This window comes from Eubalaena glacialis, chromosome 13 (assembly GCF_028564815.1).
Source record: "Eubalaena glacialis isolate mEubGla1 chromosome 13, mEubGla1.1.hap2.+ XY, whole genome shotgun sequence".
Classification (NCBI taxonomy): Eukaryota; Metazoa; Chordata; class Mammalia; order Artiodactyla; family Balaenidae; genus Eubalaena; species Eubalaena glacialis.
Genome location: NC_083728.1, coordinates 92,254,207 through 92,273,759, shown reverse-complemented (window position 1 = coordinate 92,273,759; position 19,553 = coordinate 92,254,207). Strand labels below are relative to the sequence as shown.

General features: G+C 39.7%; 1 protein-coding gene across 1 annotated transcript in view; it reads left to right on the top strand.

Annotated features, from left to right (window-relative positions):
- The first annotated feature begins 10,100 nt into the window (after positions 1-10,100).
- LOC133104264 (protein sidekick-1-like) overlaps positions 10,101-19,553 on the top strand; it is a 310,718-nt gene continuing 301,265 nt past the window's right edge. The window contains exons 1-2 of the mRNA XM_061209894.1: positions 10,101-10,167; positions 10,934-11,093. Coding sequence (XP_061065877.1) covers positions 10,101-10,167; positions 10,934-11,093 — 227 coding nt within the window. The remainder of the gene's footprint in view (positions 10,168-10,933; positions 11,094-19,553) is intronic.

Genomic DNA, 19,553 nt, shown 5'->3' with positions numbered 1-19,553 from the left:
CCATACACTAATTTTTGAACGTCCCAAATAAACCTTGTACCTGTGAGCGGACTCTTGTCATCCTCTTCCCTCTCCCTGCTCTGCTTATCTGTCCCCAGGTAACCACTAATCTACTTTGTCTGTATAGATTTGCCTTATTCTGGACATTCATATTAATGCAGTCATAGACCATATGATTCTTTGTGACTAGCCACTCTCACTTAGCTCATGTTTCTAAGGTTCATCCATTGTTGCAGCATGTATCATATACTTTTCTTTTTACTGCTGAATAATATTACATTGTTTATCCATCCACATATTGTTTGTCCATCCATCGCTCGATAGACATTTGTGTTGTTTCCACCTTTTGGCTGTTATGACTAACGCTGCTATGAATGTTCGTGCACAAGTTTTTGTGTGGACATGTGTTTTTGTTTCTCTTGGGCATGTACCTAGGAGTGGAATTACTGGGTCACATGATAATTCTATGTTTAACACTTAGAGGAGCTGATAGACTGTTTCCACTTTATATTCCCACCAGCAATGTATGAGAGTTCTAGTTTCTCTATATCCTTGCCAACACTTGTTATTATTTGTCTTTTTGATAATAGCCATTATAGTGGGTGGTTTGGGATAGGTTATCTCATTATGATTTTGATTTTCATTTTCCTAATGACTGATGATGTTGAGATTTTTATGTGCCTATTAGCTTAAATACATTGACTGTAAGAAAATTGTGCTTACTGCTTTAGAGATAATACAGATATAAGAAATACCAGTTCCTGCTTTAATAAAGTTTGCAACCATGGCGAGAGAGGATAGTTTTTAAGTCACGCGTACTTAAAGAATCATACCTGGATCTCATTAACATTAAGAAAATGTTAGCTCTAGATAAAGCAAAGTCATCATGAATGTTAAGAGTTTAATCATTTCCTAATACGTTTATGTATAGAGAGATCGTTTTGTTTGGTTTCATCTCTGCTTGCATTTGTGTCTTAATTTTAAAAATTGGTGTTTAGTAACATGGAAAATGCCTTTTTTGCTACCACAGTGAGTTCCAATTTGTTCTCAGCAACTCTTAGAAGATTGGAGTCAGATGCAGCCAGTTTTCTCCCAATTTTTTTTTTTTTCATCTTGCCTGAATGATGTAAGTTTTCAACCAGCTACGTAATAGTGGTTTTTCTGTAGTATAGGTGTGTTAATGTAATTTGGCTTGTAGGAAATTATGTATATATTCTTTTCTATATCTCACTTTACCCTATCCATTGAATGCTCCCTGCAGGGAATATTTAGCTATGGCACGGATTATCTTTTACTGCTTTTGTGTAAATCTTACCTTTACATAGCTTCATCTTGGGTAAGGGGGATATTTGTCTGTATATTTTATGGATTTTGAAACAGAAACATGTTTCTGAGCATGTTTCAGAAACACTCCCCTTGATATAAAACTTGCCAACCCTAATGTTGATATTTAATTATGCAATTGTATTTCTGTTCACCTTCAGTTTACGTTCTGAAACAGAGGGGCAGTAGGCCAACAGTGTGGTGGTGGAATTAATTAGGGACAGAGGTGTTTGACCTTGACTCTACCACTTAACTATCAATGTGATCTTGAATGAGTTACCTAATCACTTTCTGTCTCAGTTTCTCACCTGTCTAATGGGCATTAAAAAATATGACCTATCTGTTGGGGTTGTCGTGGGAATACCTGAGATATTATTTATTAAAACATGTCTTCCTCGGTATGCAGTAAATACTCAATAATTGGTAGGTAGTAGTCCTAGTAGTAGAAATAGAACTATAATCTTGTTGACTCATCCATCTGACTGGGAGATAAGATACACCTGAAGAGTTAAATGGCAATAGAATCAAAAGTTCAGTAACACATGGGCAATCTTATTAGCATAATAGTAGAGGAGAGTGTGTCTTAAAGTGTCAGTGACCATGCGGGTAGACGCCAGTCATTGATCTAAAGCAGCTGGAGGCCGTGACTGACAAAGGAGTGTCTCTGTTTCTGAGACAATGGGCACATGTATGCCTTAAGGACTTTTGGTTGAGGTAAAATTTGTAAACTGTGAAATTCACACAGATGTTAAGTGTACAATTCAATGAGTTTTGACAACTGTATAAACTCATGCAACTACCACCTCGGTCTGGAAATGGAACATTTCTGTCACTCCATCAAATTTCTTCATGTCCATTCCAGTCAATCTCTATCCCTGCAGGCAACCATTTTTCTGATTTCTTTTCACATAGATTAGGTTTGCCTGTGTTAAATTTCATATAAAGGGAATCACATAATATGGGCAAAGTTACTTTCACCCAGCATAATGTCTGCGAAATTCCTCCACGGTGTTGAGTTCATCAGTTCATTTTTATTGATGTCATCTCTGTTGTTTTCAGTTTAGGGTATTATAATTAATGCCACTGTGACTATTCATGTAAAATTATTTGTGTAGACATTTGCTTTCTTTTCTCTCAAAGAAATATCTAGGCCTGGAATTTCTGGGTCATTGAGTAGGTGTTTAATTTTATAAGAAATTGCCAAACCTTATTCTCAGGTGGCTGTACTATTTTTACACCCTTACCAGTGATGGAGGAGGATGGTTGCAGTTGCAACACATATTTGCCCACATTCAGTGTTGTCTGTCTTTTTCAATTTAGCCATTATAGTCCCTAATGTCAGATGATATTAGCACTTTCCTGTGTGCTTGTTAGCTGTTGGTATTTCTGCCTTTGTGAAGTGCATGTTCAAGTCTTTTGCTCATTTTGTTTGTTTTCTTTGTCTTATCAGTGAGTAGTAGGCATTCTTTCTATAATCTGACTTCAAATCTTTTCAAGATACATGTAACCAGAATATTTTCTCCCACTTTGTGGCTTTCATATTCATTATCAGTGCATTTGTTTTAATGAAACTTTTTGAGATAATTTCATTATTTTGTTGATTAGGAAACTCAAGCGTAGGAGGTTGAGTTACCCAAGCTCACAGAGCTGGTGAGGGTAGAGCTGGGGTTTGAGGCTAGGCAGTCTGGCTCCTGAGCCCTTGCTCTAAGCTGCTATGACGTACGAGTACTTCTCTTTGAGAAACCTTTATGGTTTGTAACTTTGCTGAAATCAATAGGCCTTATCTATTTGAATTTAGATATTCTTAAGAAGTTATTTTCCCATGTAATTTTCCTGGTCTAAAATTAAACCTTCACCATTTAGGTATCTTTTGAGTCCCAGTTTTTACGTCAGTACACACGTGACAAACTCAGCCGTCTGCATTAATCAGGGAAAGATAAATCTCATCTGAGTTTCTTTTCTTGGATCTTTTGGCCTTTTATTTAACCTGAGTTGGAGTTTCAGGGTTATTTGAAAGAATATTTGAGAGAAATATTGTACCATATTCAAGAAAAATGTTGGTTACTTCTGATAACTCTTCTCCTTATTTTGGTTGGTCATACTTTTTAACGGCAAACCATAGAAATGACGATTCAGTGCGATTGTACTTTGAAATAAAATATTGGAGAGCTGGAAGCTTATTGCAGTCTGGAGAAATAGGGGAATTGCTTTTATTCCACTGCCTCTTATTATTAATTTATATGCTGAAATAGATTAGCACAGTGCAGGATCAAACCAGTACATAAATACAACCATTTATGTTTCTACCATCAGCTTTACTGTAGATTAATCTCACTGAAAGCTTGAATGGTTTCTTAGGGGAAAATATTGGAAGGGTAGTTTTACCCCATGAGTTCCCTTAAATATGCTGTTAATTCACATTGATTTTAGAGAAAACAGAGATAATCAGTTTGACTTCCCCCTGACTAAATGCATTGGCAAGCTGTTCACAGTACCGTTACTGGAAATCTTAGGGACCCCTCTTGCTTTCCTCTTTTCACACACACAGATCCAAATACCAAGAGAACACTGCAGACCAGCTACTTTCCCACACTTTCTAGATGAACTTTTGAATAGAAAATGATGACTTTACCATGAGATCTAGGAATATGCGGTACATGGTTTGATCTTCTTTCTCCCTCTGATTACGGTGCCCCCAGAGGACAGTGGGACAGACACTTGGAAGAGGGATGAACAGTTAGTCTTTTCCTTCCTCCTACAGGGTACTCAGGTGTCCTGTCCCCTGGCTTCCCAAACTCTGTCCCTAAGCAAGCTTAGTCGTCGCTGCCCACTCCACCAGGCCATTCCTCATCCTCAGAGGCCTCTCCAGGCGTGTGAGGACGGCCTGCAGCCCTGCTCACCTTTCACAGCTGGGCCCAGGCACAAACAAACAAATGACTCATGAAAGTTTCCTCTTAGTTGGGATGGAGGAGTGCATTTATCTAAAACAATTCTCATTTGTCATAAGGGATGAGACAGTTCCTTAACAAGCCTTCAGAAACCTTCGGAAGCCACTGTGTAGCTGCAGCAGCGCGCAGAGGTACCTGAGCCCTCATGGTTCCCTACGGCCTTGGGGCCTCAGCCCCTGTGAAGCCCGAGGCTGTCAGGTTGCTCTGGGCACTGGCGCCCCTTCCGCTTCTGTCCTGGCTGATATGCGGACCCTCAGCCGGGGAGGTCTTTGGTCCTGAACCTCATCAAGGGCCCTCTCAGGCAATGGCTTCCTGCCTCTGTGCTCTCACCTCCTGTATTGCCCTCGGCTCGTTGACTAGCCTCTTGCTCCCTGGGCTGTGACTCCTCAGGGCAGGGACGAGCTGTATCCCCAGAGCAGCCAGGAGACGCTCAGCAGGTACTTGAGGGAGGATGATGAACCTTGGTGATGTGGGGCAGGAGCCACTGTGGGCCTCAGTCTTGTGTCTCCTCTTCTGTGTGAAGCTCCGCCAGCTGGGAAGGGGTGAGGGTCTGGCTGCTTGTTGGTCAGAGATGCTGCAGCGCAGAGTGGAAACCTGACGTACACCCCGGCCTCCTGTCCTGCCCCGTCGGAAGTGCTTAAGAGAGAGTGGGAACTGCAGAGCACCCGGTCCCTGGGCCTCGTGGTCATCGTAGTAGGTTATGATGCTTGAAATCAGATCTGTATGTATTTGTTCAGTTGTAGCTACCTTTAGCCCTGAAATGTCTGATTCTCATTCATTTTACAAGGCAGTAGTAGAAATATATAAAGTGGCATACAGAGAAGTTGGCTAACTTTTTTAGCCCCAGAATGTGATGGTACATCCTACTATATTTGAAAGTCTATCACTGGAAAATATTTACAAATATTTCTGATAAGCTAGAAGAATGAAGCTTGAGAATTAGGTGGGATGATAGAGCCACCGTCTCTTCCTCTTCCTCCTCTGTCTCCTCCTTTCCTTCTTCATTTTAGCTTAACCACCGAAGGGTTTACATTAGGTGGTCACAGGAAGTGCAGGTTGAAACGGCTTGTCCTAAAGCACGTGGAGGACTTTGTCCTGAGACTGTTATCTTCTAGGATCATCTTTCTGCATTGTAGTGAGACCTTTCCATATTTGCATATTTAACTATAAGAGAACATATCTAATCATATATTTAAATTTTACCTCAGAAATAGATTTACAATGCACAACAGTTGTTTAAAAAAGATTAATACTACTATTATGAAAAAAGCACAACATACTGTGAGATTAAATTCCTGGCTTCGATGGGTGTACATTATGACCTGCCGGCAGCTGAAATTTGAATGACTGTATTTACCAGAAAAGAATCTTCTACCCATATTTTTCAGAATAGCTGTTCACAAATGATGCATTATGCCCTGTGCTTTTGTTTTTCACTGGGGTTTGAAAAATTAAACTTTCCGCTAGTGGTAAATTCATAAGCTTGGGGCATGAAAATGTTTGAATTTGATATAAAAGAAGTTTTGAAGGGAAGATTAGTGGTTCAAACCAAAAGATTAGTTGCCCTGGGAGATTCAGCTGTCAAGAAAGCAGAGTTCAGTAACACAGGGCCCTGCTCCAGCCGACTGCTCCCCACGTGCTGTGACTCCTAATCCTGCCCGCTGGACCCTCACCTGACTGACGGCGCTGATGATGATTGCTTAATGAATCTTATTGTCACCAGAACATGTGGGGCTCCTCTGCTTTGGACCCCCCTTGTTTGTGGTAGGTTGATTCCTCTACTAAGTGGAAGTGATTATTATTATTTCTTTACTCGTTATCACTTTAAAATGGAGGGGAAGTTACGGAACAGATTACAATTATTGACTGTCGTGGCTGAAGTTCTCTCATTGGCAGCCTCGCCAGAATCGCTTGAAGTTTGACTTTCCTGGCACCGACTAGTTGATTCCTATCCATTCTGCCATGAAGGAGTATGTGGTAATAAATCCTCCGTATTCCACTAGGAGCAGATAATTAAAACCCATGGCAAGGCCACTCTTCCTCATGGTAGGAAAGCCTGGAACCCCAGGACGTGGTTCTGCTTCAGAGCATCTTGTCCTCTGGCTTCCCCATGGAAATGACTTTTATTGTGGCAAATGGGTCATGGTTCCTTTCTGGATGAGCAGAAGACTATCTTCATATTGGACAGGTAAAGTTAAATCCATTTACACTATATCTGAAAACCTTAAAAATCCATTTAGGGAAGTGACTTACACATCATAAAATTATGATGTTGTCTTGGGAGAACATGAAGTCCATTCCTCTCCTTTGGATGGACCTTAAATCTGTATTATCCAGACAGACGAGACTCTTTTCTTTCATAAATGATTTATGTTCTATTTAATTGTATGTGAAAATGGAAATTTCACAGTTTTTCTTAGTAGTTCATTCAGGGTTCTATGAATGTTCATTGTAAGAATACAGAAGCATACTTAATCTCTGCTCATTTTTCCTATTAGTTATTATTTGGGAAAACCACACACACATATACCTCAAAGAGCATCAGGTCGACCACTGACTTGTCCCCAGGTCAGAGTCTCATAATCCTATCTCAGAGGTAGCTCAATCGTTTCTGTCTTTATGGATCTTTTCAAACCCTTTTCTGTTCCATTTAAGATATATAAAGATCACATGCTTTTGTAGGGGTCTGTGCAGACCTGAATACTATTGCTTCTGTTTCTCTTTCTCTCCCCAGAGCTTTGGCGTTTTGCTACCTTTAAGCCCTCTTAATTTCATGATCTACTCCGTATATTTCAGTGGTAAATAGTTCTGGGCTCAGAGAGCTAACTCTGTTATTCTGCACACTGGCTAATCTATGTTAAAATACTTGTGGCAGTAATTCTAACTTAGACCCTTAGCATTCCAGAACATTGACATAGTTACCTCCCTCCTTCCTATAATGAACATCAGAGTCAGTGCCAACCGTGACTCTACACTATCGCAAGGTATTGGCTTGCCAGCCCTATGAAACTACTTTTTTTGAAAATATTTTTTCCTACTAGATCACAATACCCAGCATTATTTGTACACGGTATAGGCATGTTTAGTAAACTATGAATTCTAGGAAAAATTGAATTATTATGGTATTATTTACATTCAGAACCATCATGTATTAAATCGGTGATGCTCTGTCAACTGTAAAACCGAATTCAAATTCTTAAGCATCTATCTTGAAGCCTTTTTCTTTCAAAAAGATCTATTTTTTTAGTGACTCACTCTTGTAGGACACTGGAGCCATATGAAGGCATTTCTTTTTCTGTTGTTGAATACAGTGCAAATGGCAGGGCATTAATAAAGCCAGGAGCGCAGTCAGTCCCAAGGTGTCAAAGCCGTATCCATCACAGTTCAGCTTTATTAGACTGCTTGGGTCATGAGAGTGTGTGATTTTAGCACATAGCAAAAAGGGAACTTGGACACACAGTTGACAATCAAAACCGAAGAATTCACTTGAATTGTAACTTAGAGTAGGTGATGTGTGGCAGAAGCGTTTGGAACTTTTGGGGTAGGACAGGGGGTGACTACTTCCTGCCTTTGCGTTAGGGTTGGGGTCACAGCACCTGACACTTTACCGTTTCTATTCCTGTGCCAGACTTAGACTCTAACCTCTAAAGGGACAGAAACTATGTCTTACTCTTGCTGTATTCCCCATGCTGATTACAGAATCAAGGTGTGTTTCTTGAACAGAAAGTTGTGCATGTCAGAGATCTAAGAATCCTTCTTGAACCTCTCAGTGCTTTACCCCCGTATTCGGTCCATCATTAAGTCTTTTTTGCTCCCTAGATCTTGTTTTAGAGCCATCCTTTTCTCTCTGTCTCCACCACCACAGTCACTACTCTTACCTTGACCCAACCTACTGTCACCTTTCAGAGCATTTTCTTGGGTTACTGCAGTGACCTCCTAACTGGTCTATTCCCACTACTCTGACCCCTCTTAATTCCTTCTCCCTGTTGCAGCCAAAATGAGCGTTTAACTACATAGCCCCTTCAAAGCCTTTCTGCCGTCCTTTTATAATAATAGCTAATCATCATCATAATTATACTGACAGTACTTTTGACCAAGGCCTAGAAATAGGGTGGTCATATAATTTATCATTCACATGAGAAGAACGCTTTTGAATGGGAAGTGGGCACCATTGAAAATCACACAGGGATGATGTGGAAAGAAGACTTGTGTTTGCCTTGGCTGCGAGGCCCTGCTTCCAGTCATTCTCTCTGAACCTACAGAACTGCTTGTGTTTCAGTCTTTTGTGATTTCCAAGGTTATTCGCCATGTTTGCTACCACCACAGGGCCTTTGCACATGGTATTGTTGGAGTATTGACAACTACTGATCTTTTAGCTCTCAGCTTCTGCCCGGCATCTCACTGAGGTGGTTAAATCTCCTTATTATAGGCTCTTACTACACTCATAGATACAATTTAACATTTATTTATTTGGATAAATACTAGTAAGAGACTGGTAACATTGTATTACCAATATACCAATTATGGAATACAGTGATCAGCACAATGGCAAAATAAACTCTATATTTAAATTCTATATATTCAGTACAGAAGAAACCAGCTATATGTACAATTTAATGTAAAAACATAGTCTCAATTTTGGCACTGTTAATACGCTATTTGATGATTAATTTGAAAAATACATAATTTAAAAGTCCAGTTTAGTAATTCTACAAATTTATCAAAAATTTGAAGTTAAGATAAGGATTCTTTCATTCATTCATTCATTCATTCAGTGCTGGGTCTTAGTTGTGACACACGGGGTCTCAGTTGCGACACACGGCGTCTTAGTTGTGACACACGGGATCTTTGTTGCCGCATGTGAGATCTTCGTTGCCGCATGCAGGATCTAGTTCCCTGACTAGGGATCGAACCCGGGCCCCTGCGTTGGGAGCGTGAAGTCTTAACCACTGGACCACCAGGGAAGTCCCATTAAGATAGGGATTCTTGAGAAGAAAATTTCTCTATTGAGAAACCTGTGACATTTAGAGTCATAATATATAGGATATCTGGATTCTGGAACAGATTATCTGGGGTTTAAATCATGATTGTACTACATACTGTCTGGGTGGCCTTGAACAAGTTAGTTTCCCTATGCCTCTCTTTACCCATTTGTAAAATGGGTATAATAATGGCATCTGTTTTGTAGGGCTTTCGTGAAAATTAAATCAAGTAATACATATAAAGCACTTGGAACAGTTTCCGGCATAGTAGATACTCAGTGAACACTAGCTATTACTGTTAATTTTGTTATTATTATATTTATTCATTGAACGAATATTTATTCAGTATCTACTTTGTTCCTGGCATTGGTTTAGAAATTCAGAAGTGATTGAGATCGTGCATGGGAATCCACTGGGTATAAGTCACGGTTTGTTAGGGCGTGTTGGTGGGAGGAGCTTGGTGAACCTGAAGGATAGGAATGCATCAGCTTGCAGGGAGCTGGGGAGGGAGGAGCGCCCAGGGTGGGGGAGGAGCACAGGCAAGGCCCCCCACCCCACCAGGGAGAAAGGGCTTAGCCTGGCTTAAGAGTGAAAAGCAGAGTGTGCTGGAGTGTTTATTCCTGAGTCCAGAGGGTAAGAGGCCTGAAGGATAGACAGACCGGTTTATGCGGGTGTGCCCTGGGGATTTTATTAGAAAAATGATAGAGCTAGAACTGGAAGTGTCTCCTATGTTCATATACTTTTTAAAAATTAAGGAAGCATCATACAAAAATTGCACGAGTCAGATACAGAATGATTTTCTATGAATTTTCACAAAGTGAATGGCCCCGTGTAACCCTATTGAGAAATGGATCTTGATGTGCTCTCCACGAGCTGCCCTGTTACACACCCGCCACCATCCCCATCCCCCAGAGGTAACAACGCTCACCCTGACTGACCTCTAACACCACAGACTAGTTTCGCCTGGTTTTGAACTTTTCTGAACTTTTGCATGGAAGCATATGCTGTAACTTTTTCCTGTTTGGCTTCTCTCACTACACATACGTCTGTCTGTGAGACCCATCCGTGGTGTTGTGTGTTGTGTGTAGCAATAGTTGGTTCGTTCGCATTTCTGCAAGCTGTTCCACTGTATGAATACACATGGGTTTCCAGTGTGATAGCCCCCTGGATGTCACCGAAAGAGACAGTGTGTGTGTGAGATGAAAGCTGGGTTGTGATTCATGTCATTTACGTATATATGTTAATCTTGCTTATCCTAGTTACCTTTTTTTTTTTATAACTAAGTGAAGGTTATATTTTTCTTTTAGAGCCAAGGTATATACCCTTGATTGTTACTTTGAGAATATAATGCCTAGTTAAAACCAAGGCTTGCATCAGCAGAGATTGCCCAGTATGCGATAAGTATTAATCACAAATGGAAGTAACTTGGATGAACTTGTCAGGTGCTTTCACATGGTGCTGTCATAGAGCATTCAGCCTTTTGAAATATTGTCTAGGGTATTGCAGGTTTCTAGGGGGTCAAGGATAATTTGCTACTTAATTGGGCCAAATAGCCATCATTTCTGCTTTTTAAGATTAGGTCTGTTTAAGTAAGTGATTGATTAATTGGATGAATGACATTTTCATGTGTACTTCATTCAGTTTTTTTCCTTTCTCTCTCTTTTTTCTTTCATATTTCAGATGACATTGTGCCATATTTTAAAACAGAGCCGGGCCTTCCACAGCTTCACCTGGAAGGGAACCGCCTCGTTCTCACTTGCCTCGCTGAAGGGAGCTGGCCCTTGGAATTCAAGTGGATGCACGATGACAGTGAGCTCACCACCTACACCAGCGAATATAAGTAATTGATTGCTTGAAAATAAGATTCTGTTTCAGCTTGATGTGTTTAGAATATTTGCCTCTTGGCCATAATAGCGCAAGCGGGGGGAAATATTGGATTTAATTTGTAATGCATTAAGGATTAAAGGCATAGATTTGAACATATAATCAGAATGTGATTTTACTATTCTGATACAGGTTGTATTCACACTTAGGAAGTCTGTCGTTATATTTGTAAAAGGAAGCCCGTTAGTGAAATCACCAGACCAAAGAAGCTATAGTTACAGAGGAATGCAAGTAACAGCTTTAGCCTGATAGATTTGATTTCTTGTGGCAGCCGCCCCACCCACCAGTATTGTTCCTGTCTGAGGAGCGTAAATGCTTAAACAGGTACCTTTAGGACATAGCTTCTGGAGCTCTGATTAGTCAACAAACGCCTTCCTGGCTAACTTTCAGAGTTGGGATGGGAAAAAGTGGAACTATGGGAGAATGGGCATGAGTACAGCATCCATACTGAGCAGCAAAAATGAATATTTATTGAACACCTGCCATGTGCTAGGTATTGGGGGCTGAGTACAGAGGACTGAGATGGGGGAAACGGGAGGTCAGGTCACGTCTGAGGTGCAGCTTCACCCAGGAGGCGTCAGGATCAGCTTCCCAGCCTCATCACCTCCTTGCAGTGCTTGATGTTTTTCTGGTTTTGTATCTTTTTACCTCCTGTTCTATGGGAGGATTATGCTGGATGCTCCAGTTCTGAGTGGGATGGAGAATTAGCAACTGCCTAAACCAGTCCCAGAGGCCCCCAAATCAGCAGAAATCAGCAATACCATGCTCTTATTTAAATGAAATAAGAAAGAGAATTGGCTGTCTAGAGAGATTTTATTTTTATTTATTTATTTATTTATTTATTTAAACATAATCTTCGCTCTTGATTTATTTTTGGCTGCGTGGCATGTGGGATCTTAGTTCCCCAACCAGGGATCGAACCCGTGCCCCCTGCAGTGGAAGGGCAGAGTCTTAACCACTGGACCACCAGGGAAGTCTCTAGAGGTATTTTATATAGAGTAATGATCTTCTCAACATGGGGCATAGCTCACCATGCGCACTTTACCTCAGAAGTTATAATATGGTGGTCCATGAACCACATTCAGCCTGCCTGGAACATGGTGTGGGTATTTTAAAAATCAGTTTAAAAATATGTGTGGATATATGCACAGTAGATATTTCTTAATTGATTGCCAGCATTTAACGCTTTTAAGATTTCACATAAAAATCTGCTCTTCGGTCCCTCTTGAAGAGTCAGCAGGCATGGCTTCCTGGGTTTGCAGCCCCACACAGAAGCTGGCCCTGGCAGTGCTGCCCTGGGGTACAGGCCTGGACACCCAGTTCTCAGCACTGTCTGGTCCCTACCTTGTGCCCCACTTGCTTTGCCCAGTCCCATTATCCACCTGCCCTGTTTAGTCAGAGGAGTTTGTGTCCTCCTCTTTCATCATTAGGCCTGTACTGTCAGAGGATCTGCTGCTGTGAGAACAATTTATCCTAATAGTTAAGAGCATGTTGAAATCAAACAGACCTAGGTTTGAATCTCAGCTCACCACCAGTTAGTGTTAGCGGTATGACCTCAGGCAAGCAGCCTGTTAGCCCCACTTTCAGAATCTGCAAAATGGGGGTGATCAGACCTCATCTGTGGTGGTGTGAGCATTGAAACGCTCTAATGTATGTAGAACAGCATATTTTCTGGCCCACCAGCAATCAGTTAATAAATTCTATTAAATTCTATTTTTTCATAATATGACATGGGGATTGGTTTGTTAGAAGGGGTATTAGAAAGCAAAAAAAAAAAAGTGAGCTTAGAAATGAGAACCATCATGAGCAGTGGGCTGTGATGGCAGACGACTTGAGTTCAGATACTTCCATTCAACTTAGTATCTGCTTGACTTTGGACAAGTCATCTAACCAGTTTGATCTTACTTTTCCCATCTGTAAAATGGGTATAATAAAACCCACCTTAGAAGGTTCTCATAAAAATTAAATGATACCATGTTTCGTATGCCCCAGGAGAAAGGAAGTGAGGTTTCAAAAGAATCCATATTGTTTTTCCTCATAAAAAGAAGTAGTGATGTGGGTGATCTATAACAGTGGTCTTAAAACTGGGATATATGCCATGGAAAGTGGCAAAGGAATAGTTTTCTAGATCTTCAGTTTCCACCTGCATGTTTTCTGAAATTGAGCTACCTGAGAACGTGCCTCTGTGTTGGCACCTGCCAGTTCCCTTTTCATACCTGCTTTGCGTTATTTCTTCCACTTCAAAAAGAAGGACACACCTTTCCCAGTGAGTCTTCTGTGAAACCACACCCTCAGGGTGCAAGACAAGCACAGTTTAAAATATTGGGCTTGAAGAAGCCTCTTTTAAACATCCCATAGTAGAGCTCCTTGCCTTCACTCTATACGTACTACTTTTAAGGGCACAGTATGACACTAGAAATGGGATCTTTTGACCAATCTTGGGGTTTTCTTAATTCAGATGTATAGGTGGTCAGCAAGAGCTGTACCATTTTTTTGTGAACAACCTTCCCTTTTCCATTCTCCAGCCATCATCAAAGTATATATTGTGCCTCAAGGAACGTTTATGAGAACAAAGCAGAGAAACATCTGCAGGAATTACCGCAGGCAAGGCACCTTGTTTTATCCAGGCTGCAAACTTAGTGTAACGCTCTGTGGTGTACACACTTACACATAATAGAATTAGAATTTTCAAGATTTGTTAGAAATAAAAAGCCCTTTGAGAAATACTCTTCTCTGAAACACACTTGTCTTCGTTTCACCTACCCAGAAGTGAAAAGAGCTCAGGGAGGCTTCAGTGATAGATCTCAAAGAGGAGGGGGTGAAAAGTTCTGTATACTTTCATCAGATCAATGTGTCCTCCTGATGTAGAAGGACCATGCACTATAGGAAAGTTTGTGCTTTATATTTTCTCATTCATTTGGAAGACACTTACGTTAACTTTTGCAAAAAGATATCATTTGATATTCTAAATCCGTATTCATTTGTATTACTTCAGTGTGTTTTGCTTGCTGGTACGCATCAGCCTCTTCTCTACTTGTTTATGTCTTCGTGTACTCATTAGATTTAAATTAACTGTATGCAAATATGTGGTCAATACCTTCTTTTCTTTTTGTAGTAAATTTCTATCCAATTCTGTTCATTCTGATAGTAAATAACTTTCCATTCAGTAAAATGTGAAGTAATTGAATAAACAGCCACTTTCAAGAGACATATCTCCTTTCTAAGTTTTTAATGTTTAATAATTATTTTCCAAAATTCGTAATACATTGATGTTGTTTTCATTAGCTGTGCAGTAATAATAATTACAATCCCCAAGTAATCCAGATGAAAATTTTTTTAAGTGCTTAGACTATCTTGACAAAAGGAAATTCTTTTTAAATTACCATTTATTTGTATATTTTAATTTCAGAGAAGTATGTTGGGTAATAAATAATAAGTATCTTTCAGGCATAGAAAAATGTTACATTAGAATAAAATTCTGTGGGGTAAATGGATTTAATTCTCAAGTTCAAAGAGTAAAAAGAAACTATGAAAGCTCTGTCACTTCATTTTTAAGAAATAGAAAGTGTGGATATCAAAACCGTTATATTAACTTCCATTGGATACATGTAAAACAGTGTGTGACAGTTTTATTTTAAAATGCCAAAACATATACTATGCCATTATTATATGTGCAACTATTTAAACTTCTATATGACAACAATTTTGGTGTCAACTTAAAAATATGCGAGGAGATTGAGCTCTTTTTTGCATTGCTTTTCGCACCAGCTAATTTACCTGTTAGCCTGACACATCCTGGATAGTCCTCAAGAAGACAAAGCTTTGTTGCTTGATTAAAGCAGGATTGAGAAGGTGGTTCATTATATATGCACCATTAAAACAGGGTAGATGCTGCACTACCATTTCACCAGAAACTCGTTAGGAAGATATGGGTTATTCTGAAGCAAAACGGTTTAGGTTAGACATGATAAATTATATTCTGTTCACTGAGGGCTTCAGACACTGAGATGGGTTATCAAGGATCCATTGTATTTTGTCATCATTTTTTTCAAGATATAAAACCTGTCTAAAAATCTTACGCTATTTTTTCAAATTACTCTTTCATCTGCTTCCTTCCAATAAGCACCTTCAGCTGTCATATGTTAACCTTCACGAGGCTGCTGTAAGTCTCAAATTGGAAAACATACTCTGTAAAAACGGTAGCTGTTTCCTAACTCCACCCTTTGGTGTCAGTTATGAAAGTGCTAACCCTAAAAAAAGCAAATATTTAATATAAATTCAGCTTTTCCATCTTTGACTAAAAATAGCATTTTCTTTGCTGCTTGTGTTATAAACTGCACAATGAATTTTAGTAAGTTTCAAATGTTATATTGTTCATATTGATGCTTATATCCATGTTTAGGCACAGGTGGCTACACTGGGAAAATAAGGGTAGTTCAGTAATTAAACAAAGTTGCTTAAGTGTCATAGGCAGATTTGTATCCATTTTTTTTCCCCCAGAAAATATTTACTGTAAATTATTTTTTCTACTATGGGATAAAAAATATTTTGTAATTATATTCAAAATATATGTATGCCCAAAATTTCTAGTGCTAGGCACAATACTCGTTCCAGCAGGAGGAATAATTAGATACTCTAAATAGTCTCCTTACATGATCTGCCTCTGGTTCAATTTCTGTTACAGTATAAGCAGTAGAAATTTGATGGATATTTATCTTTTTATTTCAGTAAAAAAATAGGAATGGTTAAGGGAAAATTTACTTTTTCTTATGTCCTATAAAAGAACGAAAATTCTACAATATCAGTAAAATTTATTAAATACCTGGGGAATAACCTTTATAAGAAATGAGTAGAACATGCAGAAAAATAGAAAACCTCACTGAGAGAGTTGAAGGAGAATTCTAGATAGGTAATCTAAACAACCATAACACTGGACAAAGTATATGGAATAATTGTTTTCAAGATACTGGACATCAGGCAACCGAAGGTGTGATGGCTGAGAGATGGAAAACCAACAAGGTGAGCCCTGTGATTGCTCGGCTCACTGCCCTGAGAGAATTTCCAGGCTGTGGCACAGAGAGGGAGAACACAGGTGAAACCTGGAGGGATCCCTGCGGTGAAGGGAGCTGAGAGTTCAGAGAGATCAAGGCAGAGTACTGGAGAGGAGAGAGCTGTGTAGAGGGTGAACTCTGGAGATCCTCAGAGGTTCTTTGTCTAGTATTTAGCAGATTATTCACCAGCACATTCATGTAAGGAGACTGCCCAGGGACCCAAAAAGTGGAGGCAGTAGTTCCCCAGGTTCACACAGCGTGGGGTTCAGTGCCTCTTCTCAGCAGCCAGACTGAAAAACCTTGTAATCCATGGGGTTATTGGATAGGGTACACAGAAGTGTCCTGGGTCTGTAGTGGGGGTTACTAACCCCGGACCGAACACAGCTCTGGTCCTGCCTAAGAAATCTTAAAAGCAAGACCAGAAAGGATCAAACCATTTCCGGGTATCTTTGCAGCACTGGAGAAGAAAGCTCAGGAATATTTATAGGAGTACAAAAATATCCAGCACCAAAATTTACAATGTCTAGAATCCAATCAGAGATTATCAGGCATGTAAAGAAGAAGGAAAGCGTGACCCAAAATGAGAAAAATCAATCAGTTGAAACCAAACCAAAGCTGACACAGATGTTAGAATTAGCAGAGACGTGCGTTGAAACATCTTAACTGTATTCCATGTGATCAGATGAAACCTATAATATCTGAGATGAAAAACACATTGGATGGGACTAGCAGATTAGACACTGCAGAAGAAAATATCAGTAAACTTTAAGATATAGCAATATAACTCTTCAAAATGAAGGGCGGATAGGAAAAAAAAGAAATCAAACACAATGAAAAGACCATTAGTGAATTACAGGACAACGTCAAATGGCCTAATATATGTATAACTGGAATCCCAAAGGAGGCAGGGGTGGAAAATTATTTGAATAAATAATACTGAAAAAGTTTTACATTTGATGAAAACTACAAACTTATCAATGTAAGAAGCTCAACAGATCCCAATAATGGAGTTACCAGCCAGTGCAATAAGAAAAAGAAATAAAAAGCATCTAGATTGTAAGAGAAGATGTAAAAATGTATTTTATTGAGGGTTACATGATTGCAGAAAATGTGATATTATCTTTAAAAAGCTGCTAAAATTGGGGCTTCCCTGGTGGCACAGTGGTTGAGAATCTGCCTGCCAATGCAGGGGGCACGGGTTCGGGCCCCGGTCTGGGAAGATCCCACATGCCGCGGAGCAACTAGGCCCGTGAGCCACAATTGCTGAGCCTGCGCGTCTGGAGCCTGTGCTCCACAACAAGAGAGGCCGCGACAGTGAGAGGCCCGCGCACCACGATGAAGAGTGGCCCCCGCTTGCCGCAACTAGAGAAAGCCCTCGCACAGAAACGAAGACCCAACACAGCCATAAATAAATAAACAACTAAATAAATAAAATTTAAAAAAAAAAAAAAAGCTGCTAAAATTTATGTGTTTAGCAGTGTTACAGGATGCAAGATGAGCATACAAAAATCCGTTATATTTCTGTATACGAGGAAAGAATAATCTGCAATTTATTAAAATTTATAATTTTTATTAAAACTATCTTATAAATATATTTTTAAAATATCTTCAAAAATCTTAGAGATAAATCTGACATGGAATTTGCAACATTTTTACACTAAAAACTATAAAGCGTTGCCTAAGGAAATAAAAGAAGACCTAAATAAATGGACAGATATTCCATGTTCGTATGTCTGAAAACTCAGTATTACTGCCATGTCAAACTTTCCCAGATTGATCCCTTGGTCGTATCCTTTAGGCTTGAGACCCTGAGACAGAACTTCATCAGTAAGCCATGAGTTAGACTCCTATACCTGTTTTTTTATTTTGTTTTGTTTTGAATCTGCTGAGGCCCCTACTCATCAGGCAAGGTCCGTTTAATTGAGAACCCTTTTCTTAAGTGAAACGTAACCAGTTGGTTTCTTCATCAACCAGCCAAACTGAGTGCGACTCCCACCTACAGCTTCCCACAAAGGGCTGAGTTCCCCAGGTTGTTGAGCTTCAGTTTTCCTAACCTTGTTTACAGTCATTCTTTTCTCCTGGTTCACTCTTCATTGGTCCTGTCCTCTGGGAGCTGCCCAGCTCACAACAACAACAGATTGTATTTTGGTTCAATTGAACTCATCTTGCCCATTTTGACTAAAATAAGTATTGGGTTGGCCAAAAAGTGCCTTCAGTTTTTAAGTAAAAATAAAAGACACATTTTTCATTTTCACCAAGAACTTTATTGAACAACGTATTCACGCATTTGTTCCACTACCTTCTGCCGTTTTTCAGGCAACTTCATAATTCCGTCTTCCCAAAACTTTCTATCTTTTTGAGCAAAGAACTGTTCCAGGTGCCTTTTATAGTCTTCCAGGGAATTGAAATTTTTTCCATTAAGAGAATTTTGTAAAGACCTAAATAAATGGAAATCCAAAGGTGCAATGTCTGCTGAATATGGCAGATGAATGAGAACTTCCCAGCCAAGCTTTGACAGTTTTTGCCTGGTCATCAAAGAAACAAGCAGTCTTGCATTACCCTGACGGAAGATTATGCGTTTTCTGTTGACTGATTCTGGACGCTTTTCGTCAAGCGCCGCTTTCAGTTGGTCTAATTGGGATCAGTACTTGTTGGCATTAATCGTTTGGTTTTCCGGAAGGAGCTTGTAATAGAGGACTCCTTTCCAGTGCCACCATACATACAACATCACCTTCTTCGGATGAAGACCGGCCTTTGGTGTGGTTGGTGGTGGTTCATTTCGCTTGCCCCACGATCTCTTCTGTTCCACAGTATTGTACGGTACCCACTTTTCATCGCTCGTCACAATTTGTTTTAAAAATGGAATGTTTTCATTACATTTAAGTAGAGAATCGCATGTGGAAATACAGTCAAGAAGGTTTTTTTTCGCTTAACTTATGTGGAACCCAAACGTCAAAGCGATTAACATAACCAAACTGGTGCAAATGATTTTCAACGCTTCATTTGGATATTTTGAGTATGTCGGCTGTCTCCCACATGGTATAGCGTTGATTGTTCTCAATTAATGTCTCAATTTGATCGCTATCAACTTCAACTGGTCTACCGGACCGTGGAGCATCTTCCAGCGAGAAATCTCCAGCACGAAACTTCGCAAACCACTTTTGACACGTTCAATCAGTCACAGCACCTTCTCCATACGCTGCACAAATCTTTTTTTTGCATTTCAGTTGCATTTTTACCTTTCTTGAAGTAATAAAGCATAATATGCCAAACATGTTGCTTTTTTCTTCTATCTTCAATATTAAAATGGCTACACAAAAATTCACCAATTTTGATGTCTTTTTTTTTAGTGCACGCTGATATGA